Below are 21233 nucleotides of genomic sequence, written 5' to 3'. Positions count from 1 at the left end.
AAATGGTTAATGGAGCGTGAAACCTTTCCCTTCTTGAGCGTGTCCGTATTTCATGGTACCTGACAGCTGATGAGACCAAGATGGCAACTGGCAGGTTATCCACTCAGCTTTCTTTTTGAATCTTTGCTTGTAGAACAATCAGGCTAGCACGGCTTCTTGTCCCTGGTATGGATCAGGGCCTGTAGGGTTGCTAGGGTGCTGGGCCTTTCTTAGAAGTGGACTGGCTATGCGTGGCAATACCCTTTCCCTTCTTGTGTCACTTACTGAGAGTTCCCATGTTAAAGCACACCTTTAATCCTAGCACATGCACAGTTAGAGAGAGGCACATCTCTGAGTTTGAGGTAGGCTGCTCTACAGAGAAAGTTCCAGGACAGATAAGGCTACATACATAGTTAGACCTTGCCTCTAAAGACAAAACAAAACAAAAATACAACAAAAAGCTCTATCCACACTTGCTGGACTAGAATTTCCAGAGTTGGTCCGGGTTGCTTATGGTAGGCACCTAAGGTTGATGAACAGGCAGCATTCAGTGAGACACCCATTTCATACATTCCTTCAACATATCTTCCTCCTCAGTCCACTCTGAGTTAGGCCTCAGGAAAGTTACTCCTTCATACTTTCCTAGCCCTACTGTGCCTTACAAACTGTTGTGGCATTATGGGAATGTGTGGTGCAACAGATCTTTTGGTTTTGGTGACATAGGAGCCAATAGTGTGGCCTTGGCCATTATGAATCATGGCTGTGTAAGGAGAGGGCTTTCCTGTATTAGAGGTCATGTGAGCTGGAACAGAGAAGATGTAGATGAAACAGGGCTAATGTTTATGTTGTAGGTGAGAAGGCATCTTGGGTGTATGGGAGGCCATCATCTAATTGGTTGTAAGGAAATAGTGGTTGGGGAGTGGCAGGCCAGAAACCTCGAGGTGAGGCCGTGGAGGATGTGACAATGTATGTGTGGGCATGAGTCTCGGCACATTTTGGTGGCTTGGGTTAAGATACCTTCTATATGTTCATTGGTGTTGGGGAAGTGGTAGTAAACATGGTGCTGATACACAGTGGAAAACCAAGTGATAGACAATGTAAAGACATCTCATACTGGATTCTGAAACAGTCATAGTCATGTGGTCCTTGTTTCTCAGAGAAGGGATATTTGCTTTGTTGTGTATGAGAACACTCCTGGTTTCAGATCTTGTTATGATGCACTTTCCAGCTCCTTGACTTACCATGCTGTTGAAAGCTGAATAAATTGAGGCTCAGTGCTGCTTTCCATCCTCATCCCAGACTTGTTGGTTGTGCTCTTTGCCTGTGGCCATCCTGGGGTGGAGTCCTGAAATTTCAACTTAAAGTGTTAGGTAGGAAAGGTATTCATTCCCCTTTCTTTGCCTTCTAGACCTAGGCTTATTCATTTTTATAACCTCAACTTCCCGGACATAGCTAGTGCTGGAAGTAGTTAGCTCTGTAGGTCCCTGTTACATGTTTGCCCCTGTGTAGTTGCTGGGAGACATCTACTTTCTTATTTTCAATTATCCACTCCCCTCCCCACTTGGTAAAAATCTCACCCTGCAACCCCAGCTGGCCTTGAACCCACAGCAGTCTCTCTGTGTTATTCTCCCAAGTGCTGGGATTATAACTGTGATCCACACCTGGCTCTGCTGGTCGTATTAAGCAGGCAGTATGACCAGCCAAAAGAGGAAGTGTCATCTCTGCAGAAGCATGGTTCCACTCACTGTGTTAAGTGGGTTGCTTGAGATTGGGACTTGGTTTGGTCTGGGGCAAGGGTCTTAGAGGCAATGATACTGCAAATGGCTCCATGCTTCCTTACCTGATGTGATGTATTCTGTCATCGTGCTAATGTTGTCATTGGTGATGTTGTCACCTGGTTTAATTTGAGGGAGTCCGGAGGGATCTGAATATGTGGTGCTTTCCCTGATTTGACACCCCTTTATGCTTTGTTAATCAACAGGAGCTTGAAGAGATCCGCAAATGTGGAATGAAAAACTTCCGTAACATCCAGGTTGATGAAGCTAATTTATTGACTTGGCAAGGGCTTATTGTTCCTGTGAGTATTGAACACTTCCACTCCTTACTAGATTATTCTTTCAGGTGGTGTGCTGCTACTGCTGCCATGTCTCTGTGTTCCTCAGTAAGTTCCTCATTTGGGCATAAGTGGGCAGTGGCTACAGGATGACAAGCAAGGCAGAGTGAAATCCTGGCTTCACACTGCTTTACAATTGTAGATGCCCCAACCCTTCCAATTCTGTGGTTACTTAAAAAGGAAGAGGAGCATGAGTCTGCTCCTCTTGTTGCCTGTTCCCCCGTTTATAAGGTTGAGGCTCCTGTCTGTCTGCTTTGGTAAAGAGCTGGCTTCCCATATGGACCTTGGTTGGCTTTCTCCATGGATTTCCATCTGTGACTAGCCTTTCAGACACCCGTGTTTATCCGTGCCACACTCCTGTGTGTGCCTTGGTTTGTCTCCCATCACTAGTCCTGATTGCCTCTGTGTTCTCCACTTTCTCCAGTGTCTGCCCCCAGTGGCCCTACGTCCTTCAAGCACACCTTGCAACAGGTTCCACTTCCTCCTAAGAAGACTTTGCTTTAGTTCTATCACTCTTGATTTTGTGTCTTTCCCTCTATCTTCTCTATCCCCTTCTCCTTTTGGAGTCTTGAGTTGTTCTTGACTTCAGCATGCACTTCCTGTTGCTCCCACTCTCTTGGAGTGCTTCACAAAAAACACATAATTCCTCTCACTGGTCACATATCTGACGATTGCTTGCCTCCAGAAGCTTTGATCCTTAAGCCTGTAATCAGTTTCGATACTTTCGATACTTGCTGTCTTGCTACTCACCCGCACTCTTTCTCCTGTTTTATCTCTGGGGACCCTTCTAACATCAGTTTCTTGCTATATGTGAAAGTTTTCTGCCCATCTCCCTCCCCCTGCCTTTTCTCTGGAGGTAGACTATTTGTGCAATGTACAGCCTCACTTGGACATTGGAGACCTGCAGTCACCTTAGCCTACAATGTTGACCTACATTGATAAGCTCTCCTACTTTCTTTCTTTCACGCTCACTATCTTCCTTTCTTTTCTCCTTTGCCCCAGGTTCTTTTCCCTATATCTGACACATCTTTCATTGGTATTTATAATTGCTTTCTCTTTGAGAGACTGAACTCTTTTCTTTAGCAAGGAAGAATGCAGAGTATACTTACTGCAGATGTTCTAGCCTGTATGATCTGTCAGAGTAAGTGGGACAGCCAGAGCCATCTCTCTGTCCCCTTTCTAATACTAAAATGCCAATAGCTGATCCATGGTTCTTTGGAAAACGAGAGGAATGAATGAACTGGTTTTTAAGTGGTAAGACTGGGGTAGTGTCATTGTGTCCGGTCACTGTCCGCAAACTGCCTCCAGCTCACACCAAGGAAGGTTTCTGGGTTCATGCTGGCTGACACAGCGGTCAGAAAGCTCATTATGTATGGTACAGATTGGCTGGTCAAATCCCAGTGTGCTTTGAGGATCTAGAAGTATCTAGGCACCAAAGATTTGCCTTCATTTGAAGCAGCTGCACTCCGGGAGCAACTGTGGCAGGGGCTGCTCAGATCTTTTCACTGCTTCATTTCCCTGCTCTGATCATTGTCCAGGGTATTTCTTCTTTACTCAGGATAGTTACTGTATGTGATTCCTCCCCTGGGCTTAGTTCTTGTGTATCACAGGGAATAGGCCAGAATGGGAACCTTCTGTTGAAGTTCACCTGAAGTCTACCTACTCAGAGTTCTGTGTTCTCTCCTACCCTTCCATTTTACAGGAAGATACTGATCCTTAGTTCTTAAGCCTGGCTGAAGCACTGAGGGTGAGGTGGCCGAGTGACACTCTTACAGACGGTGCCATGCAGCTCAAGCTCGCTTCTCTGATGTGGCACTGGGGACTTCACTTAGCACTCTGTGGATGTAAACGCTCTATCACTGAGTTCATTGCCCTATCCCTTAATGTTTTTATTTTATATGAGTGTTTTGCCTACATGTATGCCTGTGCACAATGTTCATGCCTACTGTCCTCAGAGGCCAGAAGAGGGTATTAGATTCCCTCAGAACTTAGTTAGCTGCCCTGTGGGTGCTAGGACCAAACCTAGATCCTCTGTAACAATAATAAGGGCTCTTAACTTTTGAGCCATCTCTCCAGCCCCACCATTAAATTGATTTTAACTAATTAATTTATAGTCCTGGCTGCCCTGGAATTATATAGACCAGGCTGACCTCAATCTCACAGAGATCCAGCTGCTTCTGCCTCCCCAGTGCTGGTATTAAAGCATGTACCATGATACCCAGCTCCACCATTACTGAGCCCTACCTACCCACGTGTGTGTGTGTGTGTGTGTGTGTGTGTGTGTGCGTGCGTGCGTGGTGTCTTGGTCTCTCTCGGGTAGCCCAGCCTAGCTGAAGATGACCTTAAACTCCTGATCCTCCTGTTTGGATCTTTCACATGCTGGGCAGGTGTGTAGGTACCACGTTTGGTTCCTTTTTGACCTTTTGTGGCAGGGTTTCACTTTGTAGCTGAGACTGGCTTTGAATTCAGAGCAGTTCTCCAACTTCAGCCTTTTAGTGTTAGAATGAAAGATAAAAGGAACCATTTAAGTTTAAAATGCTTAAATTTTTATTTATTTACTTATTTACTTAGCTTATTTTTGGTTTTTCTGGATAGGGTTTCTCTGTATAGCCTTGGCTGTCCTGGAACTCATTATGTAGACCAGGCTGACCTCAAACTCAGAGAGAGCCACCTGCCTCCGCCTCTGAGTTCTGGGATTAAAGGTGTGCATTGGTCACTGCCTTTTAAGAAGAGGGAACTTGTGGTGGTGGGGAAGTCATGGTGTGGTGTTCCTCAGTCTCAGCATTTAGGAGGCAGAGACAGGCAGACCTCTAAGAGTTTCAGGCCATCCAGGTGTACATAGTAAGTCCCAGGACAGCCATGGATACATATTAACAACTTGTTTCAAATAAAAAATCAACATTAAAAAAAAATCAGGTTAATATATGTGAGTTAGCTCACTAGCTAACCTGCCTCTCTCCTTTCTCTTCCCTCTTTCCTTACTCCAGTGGGGTCTTATGTGTCCCAGGCTGACCTTGAACTTGCTATATAATTGAGTATGGTCTTGAATTCCAGTTTTTCTGCCTTCATCCCTTGAGGGTAGGCTTATGTGGTACTGAAGATCAAACCCAGAGCATCAAACATGCTAGGGAAGAATTCTCCCAAGTTACATCTCTTAACTCCATGAGAATTTGTTTCTGGGCTTCCCATTGTTTTAAAAAGCTGTTTTATGGGTGTGCTCAGTTGTGAGTAGTGTTCAGAGGACAGCTTTCCAGTGTCTGTCCTGATCTATTATTCCATAAAGGGTCTTCTTTCTGTTCTGTTTTGCCTTTTGAGCAAAATACAGCAGAGCCTCCGGTGGTTGTTTTGTCTTCACCTTCTGCCTTTGCATTTCAGACCCCATTGTATGGCCTCTGCCTTCCTCGTGGGTTCTGGAGATTTGAACCCAGGACTTCATACAGTTAGCACTTTTACCTGCTGAGCTACCTCCTTCACCCAGGGTTCTTAACTTTATTTTTTTAGTACTGGTTAGTCACTTTATACTAGTGCTACATTGTTTTGATTACTGTCACTTATGAGAAACATTTGTTTCATTTTTGTTCTCTTTTTTGACACAGGGCTTCTGGGTACCCCAGGCTGGTCTAGAATATATTATGTGTGGCCCAGACTGGCGTTCCAAATGCTAAGGTTTGAGGTGTGAGCCACCACAATCAGTTTACAGTGAGTTTTGAAATGAGAAATGGTACTCGGAGCTCTAGTCTTTTTTTAATGGAATGCTTCATGGATTTTCGTGTCATCTTTGCTCAGGCACTGTGCCAGTCTTCTCTGTTTCGTTCCATTTTGTTGTTGTTTGTTTTTGTATATGTGCTGCCAAAGCAAGCATTCAACTCGAGTCTTCCTCAATTAAAATTATTTACCACTTGATTTGGGTGAAGGTCCCTGGGAATTTCATGTGGGAATGTTTTTCACTTAGCGAAACAAAGCATTGTTGAGATTTTGATGTAGTTGTGTTTAATCACTTTTGGAAGTATTCTCGTCTTATTTTTGTTAGTTTTCAAGACAGGGTTTCTCTGTGTAGCCTTAGCTGTCCTGGAATTCACTCTTGAGGACTAGGCTGGCCTTGAACTCAGAGATCCACCTGTTTCTGCCTCCGGAGTACCAGGACTAATGGTGTGTGCTGACATTGCCTGGGCCTGTTTTGTCTTGTTTGTAACTGGGTCTCTGTAGTCCTGCCTGTCCTGGAGTTTGATGTGTAAACTCTTCACTTATAACTTTTCAAAGTGTTTCTTTTTGATCATCCTGCTACTAGTTTTCATTCTTATTCTGCTTTGCCTTGTCTCTTGAGTATGCCTATAGTTGTTTTGTGTGGTATTTATTTGCATTTATTTGCATCACTCCTGATAACTGCTTTCAGTTCATCTCAGCTTATTCTCCTGCCTCTTCCTTTTCAGTAGCTCACTGGACCAACCTCTTCCCTAACTTTCTTTCTCTCTCCTTTTTTTCTCTTTGTTTTCCTCTTTTTGTCCTCTTGTTGTGGTCTGGTCTCAACTCAAGGTCTTAATATGCTAGTCCTACCACTGAGCTCTAGGCCACCTGGCTCTCATATTTGTTTCTCCTGTAAGTTTGGGTGGTCAGAAAAGTTACTTAGTATGGCTCTGATCCTCATAAATGTATTAAATCTTCTTGTTTTTTAACATTTGGGCTTTTTCTAGAGAATGTTGCATATGTGCTTGAACAGCAAGGCTGTCTTCTCCTTTAGGTTCTGGACGTGCTTATTAGTGTTGCTCAGGTGCTCTTTTTATTTTTCTGCTTTGTTGATGCTTTAGCTCACAGCACATTTGACCTCCTGTCTCAGCCTCCAGAGTGTTAGGAACATGAGAATGTCACTTTTTTCTAGTGTTTTTAGAAGTAGGGAATTGAAGGCTATAATACAATAGATCTTTTTGGTTTTGCAGGACAGGGTTTCTTTGTGTAGTCCTGGGTGTCCTGGAACCCTCTCTGTAGACCAGATTGGCCTGCCTCAGCTTCCCAAGTCCTGGGATTAAAGGCACTCACCACCATTGCCCAGCTCATTTAGAACTATTTTTTGAGCATATATTTTTCTTTTAATTTTGACAATTTTTATTGACAAATTTTGTGTTTTGGGGCTTCTTTTTTTAAATTTATTTTTAGTTTTTTATTGTCTTCTCTTGTTTTTATGTATATGTGAGGTATGTTTTTATTGCACTGTAGTTACTCTATGGGTTATGTGTATATGTCATTTTGTACTTAGAGAGGCTAGGGGAGTTGGATCTCTCCAGTTGTGTTTTCTTTTCTATGTCTGTCTGTATCTTGTCTTAAATGAGAATCTAGGTTTTTCTGGTAGTAGAGTTATTTGGTAAATACGGAGGTTGTGTGCCCTTTCAGCTTGTCTGGGTAGTGTCTGTCTTGTCCTGTGTGTCTTGGGAGCAGTGCTGCCTCAGGCCAACTGCCCTAGGCTTGACATTTAATTTAATTAGCAACACTATATGGTCTCAGTCTGCCCTTTGTGCTTTTGTGGGATCTTGGAGAAAGTCTTCCGACTAAGAAAGTAATGTTCTGTTATGAACATACTGAAGGTCAATGGTTCTTATGGGCATTGTCCTATTTGCAAGCTTTTTTTCCATTTGTAACAAAGTCTAAAAATGCTATCAGGCTATTTGGATATCCAGATGCCTTGAGATACATGTGTTAGAGCATTCTATGTCAGGGAGCTGGAGATTGGTCCTGACTCCATTTCTAGGGCCAGTGATAGATTCCGAGCAGAAAAGACCAGAGGTAGAATGGGGAGTGGGGATTCTAGAAGGGGTGCCATGTAGAAAGAATAGGAGTGTGGTGGTGCACAGTTTTAATCTCAGCCAGAGGGAGACAGAGCTCTGAGTTAGAAGCCAGTTAGTTAGCTATAGCAAGAAGGGCAGAAAGACCTTACATCTTCGGTGCCAGATGATGAAAAGCTTTCTCTTGGATTTAACTGCAATAAGATAGCTTTGTGGCTTGGAGATTGGTGCCAGGAAGTGAAGAATCTCAGATACTTTACCCTTTTCCAAACTTACAGGATAGCCTGCCATTTAATTTAAATGCTCATCCCATGTGAGACCTCATAGAAATACAGGTTCTAGCAGCAGTTGAAGCACTTGATTGCCTTGGATTCAGGGTTTCACAGAAGACACATACATGGGTACTTGCAAGTACTATAGGTTACATTAAAGGAGAGAGAACCTGAATAGTTTAGAGATTTTAGGCTGGTTATTCAGCTACTGTCTTGTTTGTCAGACTTGCGGATGTGGATAATGACAGCATTTGCCTGTGAGACTTGTTCTAGAACAGTGTAAGACAGGCCAGAAAGGTGCTGGAGAGATGGCTCAGTGGATAAGAGCACTGACTGCTCTTCCAGAGGTCCTGAGTTCAATTCCCAGCAACCACATGGTGGCTCACAACCATCTGTAATGAGATCTGATGCCCTCTTCTGGTGTGTCTGAAGACAGCAACAATGTATTCACATTAAATAAATGTCTTTAAAAAAAAAGGGACAGAAAATCAACAGAATTTTAGTGAAGTGTTGTTGGTTTTTTTGGGGGGGGTTATGTTGGTGTTTTGCTTACCTGGATGTCTGTGTGAGGGTGTTGGATCCCCTAGAGCTGGAGTTACAAATTGTTAAAAGCTGTCATGTGAGTACTGGGAATCTTAGCCCAGGACCTCTAGAAGAACAACCAATGTTTTTAACCATTGAGCCATCTCTGCAGCCTGAAATGTTTTTATCATAGCTGTGCTGTTTATAAATAGATATCCGTAAAATAGTGGTGTGTGTGTTTCTGTTGTTAAAAAGGTTTATCTTTTGTGTTGTGGGTTGTCCTGATGCTGCTTGTATTCTGATGTTAATTCTGTTTCCTCAAAAGAAGTTAGGGATCTCATGTAAACCTTCCCATTTTACTTTGTTGTATAGCAAGAGCCTGTGATTAGGCAGTGGAGGGGAAGGTAAGACTGGAAGTCTGAGAGGAGGCAGGTAGAGGGGAAGGAGAGAGGACTGAAGAAGAAGAGGTGGAAGCCATGATTGACCAGAACCACGTGGCCAGGAGAAACCAGAAGTGGCAAGGGGTCTTACAGCTGGGAAATAAGTTACTATAGTTCTAGATCTGCCCAATCTAGGCTTATAGCTTATAATTATAGTAACTAGATTGTGTAGTTTTTATATGGGCACCATCTGTTGAATTAAATATTTAATAATCCCAGCGACACTTACGGCCTTGAATTCTTTGTCCCTCTTCCTCAGCTTCCTGAATGAAATCACTAAGTATTAGAATTATAAGTATGTATACTATCTGTGGTAGTTTAAATGTAATTGGCCCCCATATTCCCATAGGGAACAGCAGTATTAGGAGGTGTGGCCTTGTTGGAGGAAGAGTGTCATTGTAGAGGTGGGCTTTTAGGTCTCATGTGCGCAAGCCATGTCCAGTGGAACAGTCTCCTTCTCCAGTCCCACATTTGCCTATAATCTGCCATGTTTCCTACTTTTTCTTTTTCTGTTTTTAATTTTTTTTTCTCTAGAGAGGGTATCATCACTATGTATCCCTAGCAGTCCTGGAACTAATTTACCATGTAGATAGACCAGGCTGTGCTTGAACTCAGAATCTGCATACCTCTGCCTTCCAAATTCTGTGATTAAAGACATGCACCACTATGCCTGGCTGACCATGGCAACTCTTACAAAGGAAAGCATTTAATTGGGATTCACTTACAGGTCAGAGGTTTAGTCCATTGTTGTCATGGCAGCATGCAGGCAGACATAATGGTGCTAGAGAAATAGAGAGTTTGACGTATGGATCTGGATCCACAGGTAACAAAAAGAGAGGTAGACACTGGACTGGGCCTGACATGGACAGCTCACAACCACCTGTCCTGGGAGTCTGACACCTCCTTCTAGCCTTGGTGGGTACTCATGCACTTCTGTATACAAACACACAGACACATACACTTAAAGTAAAAAAAGGTGAGCAAATGTGTGTGCATATGCATGTGAAATATCTGAGGAGTAAATTCCTAAAAATTGTCTAAAAGACTTTTTTTTCTTAGTGTCCCAATTTTTCAGCTGCCTTTTCACAGGACAAGTTTAGCTCTAGAATGTCAAGTTTTACTTTTGGCTCTTTAAGCCTGTGTGGTTAATCTTCATTGTGAACCTGACTGGATTTTAAATCACCTGTGGGAGAGGGAGGGAGGGAACGAATGTGAGGACTAAGCTGGAATGACCAAGGCTGACTTGGATAATGGCATTGTGAGCTGGATGGACAAGAAAGCTGCGTCCTGTCTGCTGCCATGTGAGTTCTGCTGTTTCTGTCCTGCTGTGATAGACTGAGAGCCAAAGGAAATCATCCCCCAAGCTGTATCTCTATAACTACTCGAGCGACTTTACCCAGTAGACAGACAGTTTTAATTTTATGCACTTTCACAAAAAAATAACTTGGTCGAGCTGGACATGATTTCAACTTCTTTGGCTTGATACTAGGTCAATGTAGGCAATACTTTCTGTCCCCCTAGTCTGATTTGCACATACCAGAGCCATTTCTTTGCCTACGTAAGTGTCTTAGTTAGGATTTTATTACTGTGAACAGATACCATGACCACAGCAACTCTTATAAAGACAGCATTTAATTGGGGCTGGCTTACAGGATCAGAGGTTCGGTCCATTATCATTATGGTGCAGCAGACATGGTGCTGGAGATGGAACTGAGCGTTCTACATCTGGATCAGCAGGCAGAAGGAAGGGAGAGGGGAAAGAGGAGAAAGGGAGGGAAACTGGGCCTGGCTTGAATGTTTGATTCCCCTCCTTCCCCCTCATACCCTTCCTCCATCTAGGCCACATCTACTCCATATGGCTACACCTCCTAATAGTGCTACTCCCTGGTGACCAAGCATTCAAATCTTTGAGTTCATGGGGCTATTTCTATTCAAACCACTACCAAAGAAAGAAGCTCATAGTAGTTAGGTAAGCTTGTCTATGAGCACTTGGTAAGGATAACCTTTACTCTTATAGCAGAAGAGTCTCTTTTTCCTTGTGTCTGGCACAGGAAACTTCACAAATTCAGTTTCTCGTTGTCAGGACCTTTGGTAACGGGAACGGCACAGAGTGTAATAAGAAGAAGCATGAAACAGGTTGATCAGCCCTAGATGCTGAGTGAAGACAGTTAACAGCTCTTACCAGCCAGCAGTCTCGGAGCAAGCTATTTTTACATGGCTAAAGCAACATAAACAGTTGTTTTTGGTCAGCTGTACCCTCACCTCATCTCTACCTTACCATTTTCATTTCCCCTAAAAACCAAAAACAGTGCAGGAAAGAGTTAGCTGTTCTGAGTGGAACAGTTCAGAATACAGACAGGACACTTTTTAATTGGTCTAGAAAACTGTGTTCCTTGAAGAAGGAATTGAAGGATTGATTCAATGTGGCTTAGTAGGTAAAGCTCCTAGAACCAAGCCTACATTGTGATGGAAGGAGAAAATGCATTCCTGACACGGATGATAAACAGGCAAATAAGCATAAGTTATGATTATTTTTAAAAGGTGCGATTGAGGTTTCCTCGTATGAAGTTTGAAAGAGAAAGCAAAGAGAGCTTGGCTGTCATTTCTAGCAGTACAAGGCTGCCTTCTATACACAGCCATACTTGACTTTCCTGTGAGTATCCCACATTCCCAAACAGCCTGCCTTGCAGTGTCTGTGTATGTATTCGGTACCTTGATTTAGGGTACAACTTACAGTCTTAGCAACTTCTTGGCCAACTAACTGCCTGTTCACATCCTCCCAGCATGTCCTGTGCTGTTACCTCTAACCCAACATCCTAGTATTTAGCCCTCTACTAGAAGGCCTTTCCCTTCTTTTGCTCAGCCTACTCCTATTTTCCTGAGGACACCATTCAGTGCCTCCACGCTTGGTTGGGATTAGAGTATAGGAATCTGGAGACTGGATGCATATCAGTCTCAACTGCCAGTGGGTACATCTGTTTGCTGGAGAGTTTCTGTTTCCACCCAGGGTATATGGAGGTAGGATGAAGCTTGCCATGGTCCTTAAAAACCAGGACACCAAGATATCAGAACAGCAATACTGTGTTGGGGAACTCTTCAGTTCTAGAGATGAGTAGGATGGAAGTCCCAAAGGGTTTATTCTTGGGGACTCTGAAGCATGGTATTTGCTCATGTCAACCAACCAATGACCAACCGGTCTCCTTTAGGTTCCATCATTGTCTTAGGGTTTTACTGCTATGAAAAGACACCATGACCAAGGCAAGTCTTAAAAGGGACAACATATATTTGGGGCTGGTTTACAGGTTCAGAGGTTCAGTCCATTATCATCCAGGCAGGCATGGTACAGGAGAAGCTGAGCTTTCTACATCTTCATTTGAAGGCTGCTAGCAGAATACTGACTTCCAGGCAGCTAGGACAGGGTTTCAAAGCTCACACCTACAGTGACACATCTACTCCAACAGGGCTACACTTCATAGTGCCACTACATGGGCTGAACATATATAAACCATCACAACTATTGAACAGAGTACCAGGACTTAGTATGTTCTGTGTTGGGTTATTTACTCTGTAATTCTGTTCATAACTTCATAAAAAAAGACAAAATACTTCTAAAAGTAAAGCTTGTCTGGTGAAGAACTCTTGGAATTTTGTAGTAAGGAAGTAGAGCCATTGGGAATAGCAGAATACACTAGAAACAGGGAGGCAGAGTTAAGACGTTAGATCTTTGCACCAAAGTTTGCCTTGAAGAAGTGAGGGTAAGTATCTGAGTGTTCTCTCTCCACCATCGACACAATTCCCCTAGAAATAAGGAAAACACTTGAAGCTTTTTCACCATGTGTAAATATTGAAAATCCTTGTATATTCTCCTCCAATCTGTAAATTAATAAGCCTAGAAGTATGAAGTTTTGACTGGTGGCCCCTCAAGATAATGTACTTACTGTATCCTGATGAAGAACTGAGCTCAGTCCCTGCTGTGAGGAAGTGGGACGAAGTAGGGGCTGCCACTGCGCTCCTGGATATCTTAAAAACTGGAGAGACCAAATATAAAAGAAAGAGTACAGATGGAGAGATTCTTTAGTTCTTGAGGTGTATAGGGAGGAGGAAAGTCCAACGGTTTCATTTTTAGGGACCCTGAGACCATCACAGGGTAGGAGGAGAGAATTGACTTGGACAGTTGTCTGCTGATCTCTGTACACATACAGTGGCACATGCACAGTTTAAAAAGTTATCTCTGGGAGGAAAAGAAGAAAAGACCAAATGTAAAATGAGAATAACAACAAAATTTTAACTCATAAATGAAGATGTATAGGCAAAGCTTGGTGATGTGCAGGTACTTGGAACTATAGTTCCAGGTACTTGGAAGGCTAGGGCTGGAAGACTACTTGAGCCCTGTATTTTAGGGGTATCCTGGGCCTGGGCCTTCTCTTTTTTTAAAAATGAGACAGGTAAGGTAACAGTGACTGCAACCAAGGCTAGATGTGGTATATATTCCTATAAGTTGCAGAGCTCAGGCAAAAGAGGAGTATTGCCAAGTTGAAAGCTAGCTTCATCTACGTAGAGGGGAGGGGGCAGAAAAAAAGTCCTGGTGAGATGTTTCAGTGGGTAAGGATGCTTCCTGCCAAGGCAGATGGCATGGATTTACTTCTGGAACCCACAGGTGAAAGAAGAGAACTGCCCCTAAATGTCCTTCCCTCCATGTGTGCCCACATGTGTACCCACACAGTGTTATAAAAAAAATCTAAAGAGAGAAATACACAGATGACAAATAGTATCATTTGTCATTGAGAGAACCTTGAAACAGCAGTGAGGTGCTGCTCCACATCTTAGTGTGGTGACAGTAGGACATGGGCAGCTAAAAATGCTGGCAAGACAGGCAGCAGTGACAGATGGAGCTCTGGAAGACAGCTGACATACCTTCTACAGGGGCTGGGAAAATGGTTTACCGCACACAGCCATCTAGAACTCTAGCTCAAGATATCTGACACTCTCTCTGGCCTCTCTAGCTACCCACATGTATGGTACACACACTCTAAATCTTTAAAAATATACCTTCCATAATCTCATGTTCAAACTGTTCACACTATTTGTGGGGGACCGTGGAACTTTTAGGAAGTAGGGCCTGGCTGATGGAAGTAAGGAGTGTGCTTTGTGGGTTTTCATCTGGCCTCCCTCTGCTTTCTGTTTCTTTATTTATATTAAAGAGAACTATGCGCCAAGATGAATCTTTTTAAAGTTGTTTCAGGATTTAGTCCAGTGAAGAAGAAAATACAGATAACTTTATATAAAACCAAACATATTCTTGCAACACAAGCCAACAATGGTGCTTTTTGCTCTTTTATTTAATCTGGACAGAAACCTACACAGAGATGTCTATAGCAGAGTTATCTATAATTACCAAGATGTCTAAACAAATATCATTTAGCGCTAAATACGTGAGCTAATTGCATGTTATGGAAGAAGCCACTCAGAAAGCTACTATCTACATTCATTCAGATACTGTAAAAAATGCTGTCAAAGGTGTGGCATATAAGCAACAGAAACATTCTTTCTAGTTTCAGAGAGAAGCTGAAAAATATTTTTCAAGTCACTGACTGATACAGTGTTTGATGGTTCTCCCATTCTTGGTTAGTGGAAAGGGTCTTTCAGCCCTCTAGGTATCTGTCATAAGGGACCCACATCCTGGTGTAGGGTGTGGACACTAGGGACCGAACCTGGTTTCTTGGATGTGCTCTGCCACTGGGCTAACTTTTAGCCCTGACAATTTAGTTTTGTTGTTTTAAATCTTTATTTATTATTAGTGAGTGCATGAGAGGGAGAGAATGGGGGCATAGTCACTACAGCACACAGAATTCTGTGGAGTCAGTTTTCTCTTTCTGCCATGTGGTTCTGAAGCTCTAGCTCAGGTTGTCAGGGTTGTGTAGCAAGTACTTTTACCCACTGTGCCAATGCTGATGCTTTAATGGGTGAGTTTGTGGGGGACATACATTCAGGTAATAGCAGCTCTACAGTATCTGATTTGAATTCTAAGGTATAACTGCAAAATCCTTAAAATGTGTAACTTCCAGTGATAAACCTACTATGAACTATGCCCTCCAAGTGATAAAGAAGTGCAGTGTAGGTTCATTTCACCGTCTTAACAAAGAACATTCATAATAAAGGAATATTGGACCATTGGGTTTTTCCAGTACTTTGAGCTTTACTAAAATCTTCTCTAAAAAAGATTAAAATAGTCTACCTGTCTCATTTACATTTCTGCTACCATGAAGAGAAACTGTGAGCAAGGCAGCTTATATAGAAGAAAACATTTATTTGGGGCTTATAGTTCTAGAGGGTAAGTCTATATGACCAGGGAGCAAGGCGGCAGGCAGGCAGGGAGGGTGTTGGAGCAGCAGATGAGAGCTTACATCTTGCTTGATCCGTAAGCACAGGGCAGAGAGTGAGAGATAGCCAGGACTGGCATGAGCTTTGGAAGCTGCCAGCCCTTCCTTAGTGACACATCTCCAATAGGTCGCACCTGTAATCCTTCCCCAGCAGTTCCACCAACTTCATACCAAGCATTCAAACGAGTTATTAGGGGCCGTTGCCATTCAAGCTATGACAACACAGTAGCAAGGCTGTGAGAACAGTGCTCTGGCACTGACTCAGACCGTGAGCATCTCAGCTAGAAGTAAGTCCCGCTTGGTTGTTGGATTACCTTTTTGGTAGAGGGCTTTCGTTGCTATATCATTGGTAATGATTAATGAACAATTAAAGCAGCCCAGGCTTAGCCATAGTTATGTTCATTTGTTCCCTCCTTTTCTTTTAGGACAACCCTCCATATGATAAGGGAGCCTTCAGAATTGAAATCAACTTTCCAGCAGAGTATCCATTCAAACCACCCAAGATCACATTTAAAACAAAGATCTACCACCCTAACATCGATGAGAAGGGGCAGGTCTGTCTGCCAGTAATTAGTGCTGAAAACTGGAAACCAGCCACCAAGACTGACCAAGGTGAGGCATGTACCTTTCTTCTCCCTGCCTTAGATATAGAGCTCTTTTCTGGAAATACTGCTTTGCGATGGGAACTTGAAGGTTCTCATAATGCCCTGTCAAACAGAGTTGAGAAACTACTACTGTAGCAACTCTAGTGCGTGTAAATGCGCTGCTGAGTCCTCCACAGTCCTGTGGGATGCCTCATCTCGGTTGGCGTGTTAGCTGTGAGGAGGCCCGGGCCCCTGAAGGGCAGAAAGAAAGATGTGATAGTGCCTGATAGGGAGCTTGAGGGCTGTGCTAGTGTGTAGTGGTCAGTGCCTGGAGTCAGCCTGGCAGAAAGGCAGGCTAACAGAAGGGTATAAGCCAAAGACTAGCTTCATTAGAAGGTTTGGGACCAAGACAAGATACAGTCAGATTTGGGCAGTGTTTTTGTGAAAGCATGAAGCTAGCTAGTGTCTGTAACTTGGTAGAAGTGGGTGTGGTTGTGTGTGTCCTGCTCATTCTCTTAGAGGATTTGGTTCTGTGTTCTTGTTCCCTCACAGTCCAGGCCTCTGAGCTGAGTTACCTTGCTGGGGTAACTGGGGAGCAGTGCTCCTGCACAGGCCCTCTGGCACTGAGAACCGATGACAGGGAAGCTGACAGGACCTGGTGCACATGCTTCACCACTTCTTAGTCCTCCTTTCTCTTCAGGTCTGCATGCACAGCCCAGCACTGCTGCTTCAGGCTGGGCTGCTTCCTGCCTCCAAATGACCAGATAGCTTAGGGTAGTTTTCTGTTCTTTTGTAAAATATACTGTTGGCTATAAGAATTTCATGCAGTGTGGTGGTAGCACACGCTTTTAATCCTAGCACTAAGGAGGCAGATCTGTGGGTTCCAGGATAACCTTGTCGAAAGAGTGAGTTCCAGGAATCCAGGACAGCCAGGACTACGCAGAGAAATGTTATCTTTAAAAGTTTAGGGCTTTTTGTTTGTTGGTTGGTTTTTGGTTTTTTCATATCAGGTATAGTGTTAGAATTACTGTTTTGTGATTTGGGAAAGCATAATAATGCTTCTTCCTAAAAAAACGAGTTCCTTGTTGTCTTTGTAGCATGGCTTTGATTCTGATATCTCTGTCACATTCTCCCAGTTCTGTTAACCTCTGGCTGTATTTTAACCACCATTGAAACTTAGTGGTTTGCGGCTGCAGAGATGGTTCACTGGATGCTGTGCCTGAGAACCTGGGTTCAGTTTCTGAGAACCCATACAGTAGAGTTCTGTGACTCTAATTCCAGATCTAATGTCTTCTTCAGGCCTCCAAGGGTACCAACCAGACATACATGCAGGTACAATGCTGATACATATAAAAGTTAGTTCAGTTAGTTAAAGATAAAGTGAAACTGACTTAAAGTAGCAATGTATTGCTCTTTTGTAGATTGGCTATCTCAAATAGGGTGGTCATTCTTGGGGCAGTTTGGGTGCTCTATTGCCGGGTAAATTGTCCACTTGTCATCATTCACGTTGTGGCAGTTGGTGCTGGCTAGGCACTTGGCTCACTTTGAGCGGCTTTTTCTCCACGAAGAGGATTGGCCCCCATAGCGATGGAGGAGCTCTAGGATGAAACAGAAGCAGCAGGCTGCCTACACCTCGGTGCAGTGCTTATACTGTTTCCTTGTCCTTTCTGGACCCCATCGGGCAGACGAGTGCGTCCTTAGGCAGGATATTCAGGGTTGTAGAGGTAGGTGCATAGGCAGAAGAGGGGCCATTGGCACCGAGTTCCCTTACTCTCTCTCCATGTTTGCCTGGATGTATATTTGTGCACCATATACATGCAATGCTGAGGATCCCAGATGCCATCAGATCTCCTGACTGGGGTTACAAATGCTTGTGAGATATGCTACAGGAGTGCCAAGGAACTCAGGTCCTCCAGAGAGCCATCTCTCCAGCTCCTGTCTCTACATACTTAACGTGGGTTATGTGGCACTGTTGTGCCCATATAGCAGGAGCTTTTGTGTTCACCATTGGTGTTTTTCTGGTCTTGTTTCCTGACTGCTGTGCAGCGGTCATCATCCCACATCACCGTCCTGTTTAATGTCTTGCAGTTCTGCATTTCCTAAAGCCGTGGAGTGAGCACGTCACTTGTTCTTCACTCGTCTGCTTTTGGGTTTCTTCTGCCTCTGTCCTTAGGAATGTTTGATTTTAGATAATGTCATGGTACTTGTGGTGTGCGTTGGATTTTTTTTTGTCTTCATGTATGTGTGTGTGCACCTTGTGCATGCCCACTGTCTAGGGAGAAGAGGGTGTTAAATTCCCTGAAACTGAGCTACTCCCAGTTGTGAGCTGCCATGTGAGTGCTAAGAATTGAACTCAGATCCTCTGGAGGAGCAGCCAGTGGGTTTTTGGGGTTTTTTTTTAAAGATTTTATTTATATGAATACACTGTAGCTATCTTCAGACACACAGGAAGAGGACATCAGATCCCATTACAGATGGTTGTGAGCCACCGTGTGTTTACTGGGAATTGAACTCAGGACCTGGAAGAGCAGTCAGTGCTCTTAACTGCATCTCTGCCATGGCACAAAGTCACATTTTATTAAATAGGTATGGAAGATAAAAATGACAAGATTGGCAACTGAAGAAACAGCTCAACAGTTAGGAGTACTTGTTCACCAGAGAACCAAAGTTTAGTTCTCAGCGTATACAGTGGCTAGCAACCATCTTTAACTACAGCTGCAGATGATTCAATAACCTTGTAGCATCCACAAATACTGTATACACCCAGGGTTCAGACAAAGCACCGCATAGGTAAAATAAAAATAAATGAATCTTAAAGAAAAGATTATTGACAATAAAGTTAAAATGTTCAGTTCCAGGATCCACACTGTGGCTAATGTGTGACTCCAGCTCCAGGGGATTTGATACCGTCTTCTGGTGTCTGCATTCTAACATGAAGACACACACCCACATACACATGCAGCAGTAACCTAGGCATCTGGAATAAGCAACATGAAAAATGCTCCCGTGACCCAGCAGGCCAACTTTTAGTTGAATGTGTTCCCCAAAAATGAAAGCATGGATTCACACAAACATTTGAAAAATTACATGTGTGTGCACGTGTGCATGCATGCATACATGAGTACATTGAAGGTCAGAAGGTTTGGGGGAGTCAGTTCTTTTCTTCCCCCATCAATGCCAGGGATCCAGCTTAGGTTGTGAAGCTTGGAGGCAAGCACTTATCACTAATGCTCATTGCAGCTCTGTCTAGGCACGAGGGAGAAGCGACTCTTACTGATGGACACACAGTGTGACACCTCGTCTCTGTGTTGGGGACACCATGACCCAAGCAGCTTGGGAAGGAAGGTGCACAGATCTTTTATCTTAGCACCCTAGAGGCAGAAGTAGGTAGATCTTTGAGTTCGAGGACAGCTAGGAGTACACAGAGAAACCATCTCAAAAAATGAAAAGAACTGAAGTAGGGACAGCAAAATTTTGGTGTTTACCGGCTGGCTCCTTGTCTGCTCAGTGTGTTGTTTCCTTATGATCCCAGCAGCACCATCTGTCTGCCCAGTGTGGCACCACCTACAGTGAGCTGGGTCCTCCCACGTCAGCTATTAGTCAAGGAATGCTCTAGAGGCCAGTTTAGTAGAGGCATTTTCTCAGCAGAATATCCCTCTTCCCAGATGACCAAAGATGACAGCGATATTTCCACACAGTGACATAAAAAAGCCATAAAAAGTAATGAAGTATGCTAAATAAAATAATTACTCTCATAAAAAGAACATGGTAATATGATTCTGTGTGGATCACAATATGTGGATATGTTGCCCAAGGTGGCCTTGAACTGTGTCTGGACCCTTGTCTTAAGTTTTTAGGTGATGTCATTTCAGCGGTGGTGCCAGCACATCTGCTTACAGTCCAGCACTTTTTGTGATAGTTCTCTGAGCTGGGCTCATTGCTGACAGACAGGTGCAGCTTCATAATATGCGCTCCCCCATTAGAAGTGCCCTGAGTAAAGTGCATCATACAGAGCAGGAACCTACCTCCACTAACTGCCGGGGCGGGGGGTGGCCTGTGTATGGACAAGTATAAAAATGAGGTCTGTGTCTGCAGAGCACAGAGTGGACTGACTGCTGTCCAGAATGAGGTCTATGCTAGCCTTATTTTCAGTTTTGAATGAGTGCATTTATTAAGTATATAGCAAGCCAAAGTAAAAGAATAAAGGGTGCTGGGTGTGGTGGCACACACCTTTAGTCCCAGAACTTGGGGGCAGAGGCAGGGGGATCTTTGTAATTTCAATGGAACCCAGACTTAACTAGTAAGTTCAAGGCCAGCCATGCTACATAGTGAGACCCTGTCAGAAAATCAGGGATGAGGGGACTAGGTAGTGTGGCACCTACATGGGGCAGGGCTTCTTTAAAGGTGGCCAGAGAGTGAGACTTACATATAAAAACAAATTGCACATAGACCTTCAGCACAACAGAAACTGACAGGAAGTTGTCTATCAGCTTTCTCTTGACCAAGCTTCCAACTTTCCACCGCTTTCCCACTGCAGGCATTTTTATATCGTGAGGTAAACAGTTGGGAATGATTTGCCTTCAGGCTGTCTTCAAGGCACTGTGTGTTTGTTCATCTTAGGCATTTTTGCTGCTCTCTACTTGCTGTCACTGAGTTGAGGGCATAGTATATATACATCCTCAGCTAAGGGACCTTGGAGGACACCTGATATAATCATGCTTGGTTCTGAGGTTGAAGGGACAGGCAACCCCTCTTCCAGAGCCAGCTTCTCAGTAGTCAAAACATCTGACAGTTTATCAAGAGAATGCACATCCCACCAAGGTCAGGCCCAGAAGGTTTTTCTGAGGCTGGGGATCAGTCAGCCTCTGTTTGTTAGCTGTAATCTACTTCTCCTGATTACAGAAGAGGTAGTTGAGTTCTGGTGGTAAGAATTTTGAGTAAACAGAAGGCCACTTTGTCTTTAAAGCACATTTGTGGGCATGAGACATGGCTCACTTGGTGTAGAACCAGTTTTGCATGCATAAAGCCCGACTCCATGAAACTAGATGTAGTGGAACTGGGAGGGTCAGGAACTCAAGAAATGTATTTGTAACTACAAATCCGAAAAAGGGAGCAAGCTGGGTTTGAGTCAGTGTAAAGGTTGCAGTTTCTCTCCTGAGATTAGCAGCA

At 43.7% G+C, this 21233-nt stretch overlaps 1 protein-coding gene across 1 annotated transcript in view; it reads left to right on the top strand.

The window, feature by feature from the left end:
• Window positions 1–21233, top strand: part of UBE2L3 (ubiquitin conjugating enzyme E2 L3) — a 42916-nt gene that overhangs the window by 19385 nt on the left and 2298 nt on the right. The window contains exons 2-3 of the mRNA XM_080918764.1: window positions 1961–2056; window positions 15906–16092. Of these exons, the coding sequence (XP_080774890.1) occupies window positions 1961–2056; window positions 15906–16092 (283 nt within the window). The remainder of the gene's footprint in view (window positions 1–1960; window positions 2057–15905; window positions 16093–21233) is intronic.

Source organism: Micromys minutus (genome assembly GCF_963924665.1).
Source record: "Micromys minutus genome assembly, chromosome: 7".
NCBI classification, from domain to species: domain Eukaryota; kingdom Metazoa; phylum Chordata; class Mammalia; order Rodentia; family Muridae; genus Micromys; species Micromys minutus.
The sequence above is the reverse complement of the archived record's forward strand: the minus strand, read 5'-3'. Positions and strand labels throughout refer to the sequence as shown.